Source organism: Echinops telfairi, unplaced genomic scaffold, assembly GCF_000313985.2.
Source record: "Echinops telfairi isolate 266 unplaced genomic scaffold, ASM31398v2 ScPeMD7_7424;HRSCAF=8462, whole genome shotgun sequence".
In the NCBI taxonomy this organism is placed as follows: domain Eukaryota; kingdom Metazoa; phylum Chordata; class Mammalia; order Afrosoricida; family Tenrecidae; genus Echinops; species Echinops telfairi.
In genome coordinates, this window is record NW_022111324.1 from 15,613,070 (window position 1) to 15,626,712 (window position 13,643).

Consider the following 13,643-nt stretch of genomic DNA (forward strand, 5'->3'; position numbering starts at 1 on the left):
TCTCCTTAGGGTATGTACAAGGTAAGTAAAGAAAGTATTGCTCCTGGAGTTGCAGTCCGTACATGCATGGGCTTATTCCAAACACAACGTACTTAACTCTGCCTCTGCCATCAGTGGACGGCTGCTGTACTTGTTTGATTCTAGTTGCAGTACTTCGCCAAAGGCCCAATCCAAGCGGTAGGGTCTGAGGGGATCTGTTAAATTCAAGACAGAGAAGTCAGCTCAGAAGCTTATGGCCACTGCTTTGGGGAACCCCAAAGGAACCCCAAAGAGGTTACCTTGATGGATTTTATCAAAAGACACAAGAGGATTACAGGGACTTATTAGAAGTTTTAAGAAAATTGAAAACTGCATTAGTGAGAGAAAGACCAAGAGAGTTGTGCCAAGGGATTTTTTTTTTGTTGGTCATGACAATGCACCTCCTCATTCTCTGAGGGCAGAAAGGGCTGTTCTGTGATAATTTCACTGGGAAACCTTACCCCATCCATCCTACAATGCTGACCTTGCTCCTTGAGACTTCTTTTTGATCCCCAGACTCAAGAGCATTGGAAAAAAATGCAATTTGAGTCCACAGAGAATGCCGAAGCTGCTGTTTTGTCATGCTGTAAATTGAAGCCTGTAGAATTTTTAGGGAAAGGGTAAAGAGATAGAAATGCTGCCTTGAGAAGTGTATGGACCCTGATGGAGGTTGTTAAAGGAAACAGTAACATATAACTTTCATACTTTTGTTTAATAAAGATTCCTATGATTTTGTATCAGTGCTTTTTGATGAGCCCTTTTGTACTATAATAAGCTCTGTAAGTGATCTTGTGGAAACCAGGTATTTGTGCTTTGAGTCTAACATCGTTGGTCCCTCCATCTGCTTTTATAAGAGATTTTTGGTCAGCCAAGGGTCATAGAACTGTTGGACCTGTCTTGATTGTTGATCCTCATGTTTGAATATAATCATTGCAGCCAGAACCGAGAGAAAAATAGTCTGACATAACATATCATCTCATGTTGGTGATAGGATCTGTGAGTACATTACTTTAGGGAAATGGCTTTTGTATGAACTACAGAGAAGTGTTATTTTCTTGTAACAGAAAATAGCAGAGAAGTGTTATTTTCTTGACGAATACAGTTTTGAGAAACTTATATGTGCTCAGAAGCATAATCTTGCACGTGAAAACAACAAAAACGTTCTCATTAACAATGTGCATCACGGCCATGGGGCATCTGTTCTGTGCAGGGACTGTTGTATGGGCTTTATGTGGTATTGACTCATGTGAAATTCATAGCAACTCTGCAAGATAGACTTGTCCTACTATTGTTTACTCTCCTTTTTGTGTGAGTGGGTGGGGTTGGGGGAGGGGTTGGAGCTGGTATGAAGGTGATGGAGATCAAGAGGTTAATTTGCCCTTGGTATTTTGAAATGTAGATTGACTATTGAAATATGCAGGTGGGTTACGCTTTGCAAATATCAAAATGCCTTAACATTCTCAAAGTCCTTTTTCATGTGATATTTTGTCTTGGTTTTCAGAGCAACCCAAAGAGATATATAAAATGTCTATTAAAAACTCCATTTTAGATTAAGGTGACCATATTTTAACATTGGTAAAGCGGGACACCATTGATAAAACTCATATCTTGGCAAAATAGCCACATGGCAGTTGAAAACCGTATATCCTAGCTTGTTGTGCATTCTTTCCAAAAATCGGGACTTTTTAAAAATGCTCCGGGACGCAGGAAAAATTGTTTAAAGTGGGACATCTGGTCACCTTATTTTAGATGTAAGAAACTCAAACACAGAGAGGTGAAGTGACTTGTCCAAGCTTACAAAATAAGTTTTCTTTATTAAATTGGAAAACTGACAGAAAACTTGAATCCCAACCAGTCTGATCTCCATGTTTTACAGATGAGCAAACAGAGCCCCACCTAGAGGCAGCTGAGCTGTCCAGGGCCGCAGCTGGCTGGCTGCAGAGTTAGGACTAGATCCTTGTTCTTGCCCATGGCTCCTCTTGGCCCTCTGTTCTACCTCTGTGGGCTGGAATTAGAAACAGCTCTTCTGCCTCTAGAGCTAATGTTCATGCTCTTTTCCTGAACTGGCTCCAAAAGGATCCAAGAGTCCAGCTGCGAAGAGCAGAGCACATGAGATGGGGAGTGAGTTAGTTAATTGTGCCAACCTGGCCGATAAACACATGTGGGGCTAATTGAAAGGCAGAGGGATAAATGAGTGGTGAGCATCGCCTTTCTAGTTCTCAGTTCTCTTGCTTTGTGATGGTCGCACCAGGGTGCAGCTGCCTTAGCAGTTCCCTGCTTCATCCCCAAGGAGAAGCCACATGGACCTACGCCGATGCAGCCCTGGGTGCTGGAGCAGCCGTGTGGAGACCCCTGCTAGTGCTGAGATGCTTACACGTTCACTGACTCAGCTTTCCTCCTGCAGTCGGCATCATTGTCTCTGTTTTGTGAGGTGGAGGACTTTGTGGACTGGTGTTGGGTAATGGGTTAATGTTGGACTTTGGGCTTGGGCAGCATTGGGTTGGGATGTTTTTGTGATGCACACTTTCTTTACCTAAAACTCTTATACATGAGTTGCTGTGGATTTGTTTCTCTAAAGTACCTAGAATAATACAGGGAGACAGCAAGAGCAGGAAATGGTCATAGCCCCAGTGAAATTGATACAAGACCTAACTCTTTGGCGCCTGTTAATAGTGTTTATTATTTAACACTTTCCTTCCAGACATTGACAGCCCCAAGAACCTGGTGACAGACAGGGTGACAGAGAACACGGCCTCGGTCTCCTGGGACCCCGTGCAGGCCGCCATTGACAGGTACATGGTGCGCTACACGTCTGCTGATGGAGAGACCAAGGAGGTGCCCGTGGGGAAGGATCAGAGCAGCACGGTGCTGACGGGCCTGAGGCCAGGTGTGGAGTACACGGTGCACGTGTGGGCCCAGAAGGGGAGCCAGGAGAGCAAGAAAGCCGACACCAAGGCCCCAACAGGTACTGGGGCATCTTCTTTTGGTGATACAACACCTGCCATGTTGTGCTGATAGGTTAGTCCAGTTTCTGCTTTCCTTCTCTGACACTGGCAGAGTTCATGATTTATGGAGGAGCAAGATAGTAAGCCTCTGACATCCTTCACCCACCATCCCTCACTTCTCCTTAATACTGTCTCTCAAAGTAAGAACCTCTTATTTGACCTCATACTTGATCTTGTAAAGATTAATGGTGATTGGTCACATTCAACTACTTTTCCAACAATTGTGCATTTCCTTCGCCATCAATCACTGAATGTTTCTTCTGGAAACGGAGCGCACATTTAGAGAGCGTATGTGTTGGGATGGTGAGCTAAGTGCGTTAGAGAACTGCCTCTGTGAACGCTTTAGAGCAAGGAGAGGCTATTCCTTTTCAGGGAATAAATCCTTCCTTGATGACCTACTATGCTCTCTGTATTGATGATTCAGGCTTGACTTATATACACTAATAGTTCATAATGATTAAAACTTTCATATCTGCTTTCCCATTTTTAATAACTTTATTGGGATATAACTTACCTCTATTGACGTGCACAATCCAGTGGTTCTGCCTATTCAGAGTAGCATTTAACCATCAATAGGAATTTGAAAACATCTCCTCATCCTAAACAGAAATCTCATGTCCATTAGTACTACTTGATTACAACCAACTCCCCAGCCTCTGGGAGCCCAATTCTTTCTGTCTTTATATTGTTATTAGGAGCCATCAAGTTGGATTCAACTCATAGCAACCCTATGTTCAACAGAGTGAAGCATTGCCTGGCCCTGCACATGGTTACAGCCACGGGGTCAGTCCATCTCCTCGAGGGTCTGTCTCCCCTTTCCTCTGACCCTCTCCTTTACCAAGCCAGGTCTTCGGTTCCAGGGATCGGTCCCTCCGGATAACATGTCCAAAGTCTATGAAACGAAGTCTTGCCATCTCAGTTCTAAGAAACCTTCTGGCTGTGCTTCCAAGAGAGACTTGTTTGCTCTCTGGTACTCCATGGTGTCGTCAGGATTCTTCACCAGTACCGTAATTTAAATTCTTCCGTCTCCATTCTTCCCGATGCTAGCTTACAGGTACACGAGGCAATTGAAAATACTTGAGTCGGGCACATCTTAAAATTAGAGCTGTTTAACACTTTCAAGGAGTCTTTTGCAGTAGATATATCCAATGCAGTACGTGTGTATTTCTTGACTACTGCTTCCATGAGGATTGATTGTGGATTTAGGTAAAATGAAATACTTGGAAACTTCAGTCTTTTTGTGTTCACTATGACGTCGACTACTAGACCAGTTGTGAGGATGCTGGTTTCTTTACATTGAGTTGCAGTCCACACGACAGGTAGCTGTCTTTCATCTTCCCCAGAAAGTTCTTCCGATCATCTTTGCTCTCAGAAACCAGGCCCTGTCATCTGCATAGTGATCATTAATGAGCCTTCCTCCAATCTTGATACCTGATTCTTCTTTATACAGTTAAGTTTCTTATATTTGCTTGGCAGACAAATCGAATAAGTATGGTGAGAAGATACAACTGATGCACACCTTGATTTGAAACCATGCATATTCTCTTGTTCTGTTCAAAAGACTGCCTTTGAGCCATGTACAGGTTCTGCACGAGCCCAAGGCAGTGTTCTGGAATCCCCATTCTTTTCAGCGCTAGCCATAGTTGGTTGTGGTCCCCACAGGGCTGTTGCTAGGTGCTCTCATGTTGGCTCCAACTCATAGCAACCTTGTGCACAACACAATAGATCACTGCACCATCCTCACAAGTGTTGTTATGTTTGAGCTCATTGAGGCAGCCACTATGTTAATCCATCTCCTTGACTTTCTTCCTCGTTTTTGACTTTCCCTTTTCCAGGTAATGATCTCTCCTGAGAAATGCCCAAAGTATGTGTGTCTTTGCATAGTCAATAAAACAAACAAATATTTTTCTAGTATTTGCTGCTTTCAGCCTAGATCTATCCGACATTAGCAATGATAGACCTGGTTCCACATCATCTTCTAAATTTGGTTGTTCCCTGTTGACGTAATACTGCCACAGTTGTTCAATGATCTGCAACATAACCTTCCTTGCATGTAATACTAATGATATGTTTGATAACTTCCATACTCTGTTGGTTCATCTTTCTTCTGAGTGGGTACAAATATGCATATCTTTCTGTTGTTTGGCCAGAAATTTGGTCTTCCAACTTTCTTGGTATTGACTAGTGAGTGCTTCCTGCATGGCATCAGTTTGTTGAAATATTTCAATTGGTAATCTGTCAATTCTTGAAATCTTGATTTTTCAACAATGCCCCCAGTGCAGCATGTACTACTTCTTTCAGTGCCATTGGCTACTGATCATATGATACCCTTAGCATGTCTGAATCTTGACAAGTCTTTGGTATAGTGACTCTGTGTATGCCTTCTGTCTCCTTTGGATGCTTCCTGCACCCTCATCTTCTGTGTTACTTTGTTGTTGTTGTTGATTTGATATGTTTTCTGTATATGAAATCCAGGATAGGCAAATCTATAAAGACAGTAACTGGATTAATGGTTTCTTGGGGGAATGGCAGGGGAGCTTGTGGGGAAATGGGGAGCTGATAACAGTGAGTTCAAGAAAGAAGAAAGTTTTCTAAAATTGATTGTGGTGATGACTGCACAGCTCTTCTTACAATGAGTGAACTATTGAATTGTATGCTTTGTGAATTATATGCCAATAAAACTTAAAAAAAACCAACCAAACAAAAACTGTCATGTCATTGTCACTGTTTCTATTGCCAAGCTCAGGTTTTCCAATTTGTTCCTAACTTTCTATTTCAATCACCAGTAATCACCAATGCACTTTGACTGCATGTTTGATCAACTTCAGACTGACGATGTTAGCAGTAGCAGTAGTTGTCATCAAATGCTGTTGAGTCAGTTCTGATTCACAGAAATACTATGTAGAATAACACAAGCCTGGTCCTGCACCATCCTCACAATTATTGTCTATTCTTGCAGTCATGTGGTCCAGCTATCATGTCGAGAATCTGCCTCTGTTTCGTTGAGCCTCTACTTTACTAAACCTGATGTGCTTTTACAGGGACTGTCTCTCCTGATAACATGTTCAAAGTACACGAGACAAGACTGGCCATTTTTGCTTCTGAGGAGCATTCTGGCTGTGCTTCTTCCAAGACAGATTTGTTCTTTTGAAAATCCACAGAACTTTTAATATTTTCCCCCAACATAATTCAAATGCATCAATTCTTCTTCAGTCTTCCTTATATGGCTTTCCCAGGCAGTTGAAAATACCATGGCTTGGGTCAGGCACACCCAAGTCCTTAAACTACCATCCTTGCTCTTCAACACTTTAAAGAGGTCTTGTGCAGCAGATCAATATGGCCCAGTTCAATAGTCATTTGATTTCTAGAGTGTTGCTACTATGAGCAACAATGGATCCAAATAATACAAAATCCTTGATCACTCAATCCTCTCTCCATTTGTCATGATGTCACCCATCACGACAGTTGTGAGGATTTTGGTTTTCTTCACACAGCTCCAACCCATACTGCAGGTTGCTGCCGGCTTAGCGTTTCATCAGTGAATGCTTCAAGTCTTCCTCATTTGCAGTGAGCGAGGTTGTGTCATCTGCATGTGCCTCCAATCCCGATGCCACGTTCTTCTTCAAGGAGTCCAGTTTCCTGGACTATTTGCTCACCATAAAGATTGGATAATTATGATGAGAGGATAAACCTCTGAAGAACATTTTCCCTTAGTTTTAAACAGGCAGCATTCCTTGTTCTATTTGCACAACTGCCTCTGGGAACAGATGCCACATGAGACCATGTGATGCTCTGGAACTCTCGTTCTTCTCAATGTTGTTCATCGTTTGTTACGATGCACCTAGCGTAATGCCTGAGCACAATCAGTGAAAACACAAGTGAACGTCTTCCTGGTATTCACTGCTTTCAGTTAAGATACATTTGATGTAAGAAATGATATCCCTTGTCTCATGTCTTCTGAATTTGGCTTGGATTTTTGGCAGCTCTCTGTTAATGTACTGCTGCAATCATTTTTGAATTATCTTCAGAAAAATGTTACTTGCATATGAAATGAATGACATCATTAGATAATTTCCAAATCCTGTTGGGTCACCTTTATTTGGAATGGACACAGATATGGATCTCTTCCAACCAGTTGACCAGGTAGCTGTCTTCCAAATGTCTTGGCATAGATGAGTGAGTGCTTCAAGTGCCTGTCAACGTGTTGAAATGTTTCATTTGGTGTTCCATCAATCTTGGCTCCTTGTTTTTTGCAAATGTTGCAAGATGATAGAATGCTTAAATATCTTCACCATTGGCTACTGTAGTTGATTGTTAATTTGAATAATAATCACAAAACTGGTCTTCCTTGTAGCATGTGGATGTTGTTCTATCAAAGATTATTGCACTTCAAGATCTTGAAGTATTCTTTTTGAAGATGAATATGATGCCATTTCTCTTTACCAATAAAATATAAGATTATCTGATCCCAAATGGCCACTAATGCCTAGAATATCATTTCATTTTAGAAGACTTCAATATTCCTAGGTTGATACTTTAGTACATTCCACATTCCACTTATTAATGATGTCTGCAACTGTTTCTTCTCATTTTGAGTTGTTCCCTTTCCTCAAATGAGTGTCAAGGAAGCTTTGTTTCTTCCGCGTCATTTGGATCAACTCTGAGAAGTCAGCTCTTCTCTAGGTACACTTAGAGTGCCTTCCAAGCAGAGGGGCTTATCTCCCGGCACTCTATCAGACAGGGTTCTCCTGGTAATCCTAAAGTTCCCATTGGCTATCCTTTTAGAAGTGGTCTGCCTGTTCGTTCTTTATAGTCTGTCTTATTCTGAAAGCTCCATTGCAGTCTGTTCACGACAGGCAACCCTGCTGGTTCTTTATACATTCCAGTCGCACAGCCACACGCGGCCAACACAGTAGGACAAAGTGACAGTTGAGTGTCTATATAGTTGTCAGTTGTGGCTATAAAAATGGAATCAGACAACACATGGCCCTTTGTGATTGACGTTTTTCACTTAGCTTATTATGTTGAAGGTCTCACCATCTTGCAGGGCGTGGCAGTACCTTACTCTGCTTCCTGGCCAGATGGCATATCATTGTCAGGCTCCACCACCTTTCACTTCTCCATCCATCAGTTGATGGACATTTGCCTCATTTCTACTCTGTAGCTATCATGAACAATCTGTCTTGAATATTTGTATGCATCTTTTTATGGGGTGTTTGCATTCATTTCTCTTGGTCTTACACCTGAGAGTAGAATCATAGGATGTTATGGGAACTTAGGTTTAATGTTTTGAGGAACTGCCAAACTGTTTATCAAACAGCGGCACCACTCTGCATTGCTCCAGCAGTGAGTGAGGGCTCTTTCCTCCTTTACTTGGTCCACAAAGGAGTTGGTCTCAAGATGGGGAGAGCTGGGATCAATGTCCTACTTTTTAGCTGAGAAATCTTAAATAAAGGGAAGTGAGTGATTTTGATAAGGGCACAAAGTTAGCAAATATGCTATAGAATTCGTCTCATGGAATAGCCATGAAATATTATGATATCAAAATCTATATAAGTTTTGCATTTTGCAAATGAGGACACAGGCCCAACTACAAGCGGCTGAGCTGTTGAGGGTCACAGCTGGCTGGCGGCAGAGTTGGGACTAGATCCTGGTACCCTGCCTCCTGCTTAGGACTCCTCCTATCCCTCTGCTCTGCCACTCCGGGCTGAGACTAATATCAGCTCTTCTGTCATTAGCTACAGGGCTCAGTCTCTTCTATGTGGCTGCCTTTAGAAGTCAAGAATCTGGTTGTGAAGACAAGGTCTGTAATCGTGAAACAAACAAATGTCAATAGGAGCCTATAAAATGGGGAAACCCTAAGAACAGAAAATGGTAGTGCCCCCAGTGTAACTGACACAAGAGCTGATGCTTTGGTGCCTGTTATTAGTGTTCACAATTAATGATTTTCTTCCAGATATTGACAGCCCCAAGAACCTGGTGACAGACAGGGTGACAGAAAACACGGCCTCGGTCTCCTGGGACACCGTGCAGGCCGCCATTGACAGGTACATGGTGCGCTACACGTCTGCCGATGGAGAGACCAAGGAGGTGCCTGTGAGGAAGGATCAGAGCAGCACGGTGCTGACGGGCCTGAGGCCAGGTGTGGAGTACACGGTGTACGTGTGGGCCCAGAAGGGGAGCCGGGAGAGCAAGAAAGCTGACACCAAGGCCCCAACAGGTACCGGGGCATCTTCCTTTGGTGATACAGCACCTGCCATGTTGCGCCGATGGGCTAGTCCAGTTTCTGCTTTCCTTCTCTGACACTGGCCGAATCGATGATTCGTAGGGGAGTCCAATGGTGCTCTGCCTTAAATTACCGCATATGCCAGACCTCCCTTCCCTTCTGACTGGTTTCTGACAAGGCATGTCGATGTGGCGTCGCCAGGCTGTGGTTGTGATGTGACTGCAGGAATCTTCTGATTCAGGACTCCTCCTCTGATTGATGCTTTTCTGTAGACCGTCCTCCGGCCCTCCTGAGTATATCAACGGGAACAGATGATGAAATCAAATATGGTTAACATTCAGAGTAGAAATCCATCTTTAAGAAAGTAGGTCTTAACAACTATCATAGCAAGTTGATGTGAGTGCTTCGTTTTACTATAAGTGAGTCATAGGAATATGATAATTGTGGTTTTGAGGACAAAGATCAAAGTATCTTTATTTATTGTGAGAGAGCTATGTGATCATATATTATACTGTGACTTAGCCAACATTACAAGTTAATCCATGATAGGTTTAGAATTGTTATAATAGTTATTTCCCAATTTTCAGATTTAAATATCTGTGGGTGCTTTCCGAGTGCCTCATACAATAGTAGTCATGTGGCCACAGGAGAGCAGGATGCAGCCACTCCTCTAGCTGCTGTGTGTGGATCTGGCTGTTAGTCTTCTCATGTGAAGTGTCAGCCTGCCTAGAAATGAGGCCAGATGCAAAGTGACTAGATCCTTGTGAGCAGAGATGGTCTTCTTCAGTAGTGTGCCTAGCATGCCACCGGGCACCATGCCTGTGGGTCACACATTACTGGCTGCGGTTGAGACAGCCTCATATTTTCCCCTAGTATCAACTGGTGGCTTGGAACCACAGACCTTGTGGTCATGGTCAGTAGCTCAACACCTACCCAATAGTGGGACTGGTACTTAGTTGGGCTCAATATGCCCTTACAAATGACAAGGGAGATTTATTTTCCTAAACTGTTAGTGGAAGCAATAACCCAGATTTTCAAATTCTGTTCTATTCTGCTATCTCACTGAGGAGACTATTTACCTGGGAGACGAGAGATGGCCATGAGATTGTTCAAAAATGAAACAAGAGCACATGAGATGAAAAACCATGAAAAGGAAAGGGCCTCACCACAGGAAAATAGCCACTAGTTTCCACCCTCTAGGACAGTCTTTCCCAAAGTAGGTGATATTACCCCCCTCGGGGTGTTTTAATGACTCAGGGGGGCTGCAAAACAGACACCTACACTAGCCTGGATTATAGACTAAAGTACAAAAGCTAATTGCCAGGAGGATGCTTACTAATATTTTTTCCCCCTGAAAATGTAGTAGTAGGCACAATAAGTTTGGGAACCTGTGGTCTAGCACCTGGTAATAATGTTTATTGATTAGAACCTTTCCTTCCAGACATTGACAGCCCCAAGAACCTGGTGACAGACAGGGTGACAGAGAACACGGCCTCGGTCTCCTGGGACCCCGTGCAGGCCGCCATTGACAGGTACATGGTGCGCTATACGTCTGCCGATGGAGAGACCAAGGAGGTGCCCGTGAGGAAGGATCAGAGCAGCACGGTGCTGACGGGCCTGAGGCCAGGCGTGGAGTACACGGTGCACGTGTGGGCCCAGAAGGGGAGCCGGGAGAGCAAGAAAGCCGACACCAAGGCCCCAACAGGTAACTGGAAGGAGGAGAGAAGCAAATTGGAGTAATTAATGCAGATTGTTCTATGATGGCTGAATTATGACGTTGCTGCTTTTGAATTCTGAGACTTGGGAACTGGGTCTGTACTTTGGGTGTTTTTCATCATTAATCTTAATCATCTAATGAAAAAGAAAAGCTTAAGTCCTATAATTGCTTTGAAAAACTTTTCCATAAAGTCTTCGCCTTTAACCATTCTGTCTCTCTAGAAAATTATAGGAAATAAATTTAGACCAAAACCCAAAGCAAATTCACTGCCCCAGTGTTGATGCCAGCTCATAGCAACCGTTGAGGACCTGGTAGTACTTCCCCTGCATGTTTCTGGGACTGTAACTCTTTACGGGAGTAGAAAGCTAGTTTTCCTCCCATGGAGGGGATAGAGGTTTTGAACTGTTGACCTTGAGGTTGGCAGCCCAACATAATAACCATTACGCCACCAGAGCTACCAAGTTGACTAATATAAGAATTTTTTCCCCCAAATGTCAGATTAACTATGTAGTGATGAGGCATTTTACATCGGTTTGATTAAGTAGGTGTGGTGTAATAGAAAAGAATGTATGTGAACTTGGCCAACTGGAGTTCCACGCTCTTTTCAACATGCAGCTAGTTTTTAATGAGCATCTTCTAAGTAGACAGCATGGGATTGCTGTTGTGAGCAGAACAAATATGATAACTATTCTCTTGAAGTTCATTGGGAATGAGAGAATAAATAAGAAAAGAAACAACAATATAGCTAATGTGGTTGTTTAAGTTTTAATTAAAAATAATGAAAAAAAGAAACTTTGTGTCTGTTATACTAGCCATATTTCAAATTGGACCGCGTACTCGGTCAGGTATTTCCATCACGGCAGAAAACTCTCCTGGACAGTGTCGTTCGGGGGAAACTAGCGCTGTCTGCATTTCTGAGAAGAGAAGTGTGTGATGTCCCCCAGGCGGACTAGCCCCGGGCCGGCCGAGCTGAGGACGTGAAGGTGGCTCTGGAGCTGACACAGGGCACGGGGGGAGAGCACGTGCGTGCGATGAGGCAGGAAGGGGGCTGGCGAGTCTGCAGTATCCTGCCCGTGTCCAAAAGGAAGGGGCTGTGTGTCTTAGAATAGGGACACGATCTCGTGTTCATTTCAGATAGATTCCCCAGGCCCCGGTGAGGAGAATGGAGATGGCATGGTAGACGGGGAGAAGCGATTGTGAAAGGCTGGAAGCGAGACGATCATGAGTGTATACTTGTGAAGGCAGGTGATCTAGAGAAGCGGCGGGTGGGGGAGTGATAGAATTTGGTTGTCAAAAATAATAGTAATTGTTAACGGATTAGATATGAGGGAGGGATGAATCAAGCATGACTCCCGCGTTTGATTAAATGGAGTCTGCACTGTTTTCTGAGAAGGGCAACTCGGCGATAAATTGGTTTGGGGAGTAAGGTCAAGACTTTTAAGTCTTAGTGAGATGAATCGGTCCATTGAATAATTTACTGATTGATTCTACAAATGTTTACCGAGTGTCTGACAGGTGACAGCACTGTGATGGACAGATGGTTATAAGCCAGGGGCTCAGAATTGATGGAAAGCTGGGAGTCTGGAGCACACATTGGACAATGGCAGTCATGGAAATGGAGAAAGGCACGGAGGCAGGGAGAGACGAGGGAGCCGTGGCCTCTCCGACGAGGACAGGTTGCTCTCAAGGGAGAGGAAGGTGGAGAGTGAGCATGGAGTCAGGAAAGCCCGCACTGCGTGTTTCAAGAAGGCAAGAGCAGATTAGTCTGGCAGTGGCTGCTAAAACTGGCCGCTAAAACTTCGAGTAAGGTGAAGATGAGAAATGCCCTGCGGTTGGCCTCCTGGAAGTTGCCAGTGACCTACTGTAGGTGTTCGAGTCCTGTAGAATAGAAAGGAGCCACCCTGGATTGATTTGAGGAGCGAATGGGAGGCGAGGAAGTGAACATAAGGGATGCAGACAGTTCTTTGGGGAAGTCTATTAGGTCTGGAGGCGAGGGCTGAGAAATCACTCTGGGGAGGGCTGGAGGTCCCCCAGCATGCTTGTCTGGCATGGACGGTGCAGAGGGAGAGCCTGCCGAGGCTGGGCAGAGGGGGCTGACGAGAAGCTGCAACAACCTGGCAAGGTGGCGGACTCAGAATTCCGAGCACAGATGGGTTCGTCGGGTTAAAAAGGAAAAAAAAGCAGTGGTACCTTGGATATGTGTCTTCATTTCTAGAGTTCTGAAATCTCCTTCCTCTGTGCCAGACGAGGAGGATAGGTGATATGACATCTCAGCTCACATTCTGTGAAGCAAAATCATTAGATGCCATGGAGACTAGAGGCACACTGGTGGCCTAGTGCGTTACACGCTCAGATGCCAGCAGTCTGGGATTGACTCGATGGCAGTGGGATGACGACCACTGAAGAGGTTGTTTCAGGACACGTTTTGGTGGTTGCTCTTCTTGCTCAGGAGGTTTTTATTGTTATTCACGGGAGCACTGCAAAGACGGAGAGTTGCCACGTTGGAACGATGGTGAAGATCAACTTCCTCCCAGTTTTACTACCCAGTGGTTTTTCTTTTTCTCTTGCACAATTGGAACCAGGGATCCTTTACTCTATCTTGACTAGGATTGCACGAATTGCTATGAAAAGTGGCTTCAGTGGATGTGTGTTGGGGGATGCCCTGGTGACGGGGTGG

At 44.1% G+C, this 13,643-nt stretch overlaps 1 protein-coding gene across 1 annotated transcript in view; it reads left to right on the forward strand.

The window, feature by feature from the left end:
• TNN (tenascin N) overlaps positions 1-13,643 on the forward strand; it is an 80,156-nt gene that overhangs the window by 34,442 nt on the left and 32,071 nt on the right. The window contains exons 9-11 of the mRNA XM_004706818.2: positions 2,720-2,983; positions 8,980-9,243; positions 10,691-10,954. Of these exons, the coding sequence (XP_004706875.1) occupies positions 2,720-2,983; positions 8,980-9,243; positions 10,691-10,954 (792 nt within the window). The remainder of the gene's footprint in view (positions 1-2,719; positions 2,984-8,979; positions 9,244-10,690; positions 10,955-13,643) is intronic.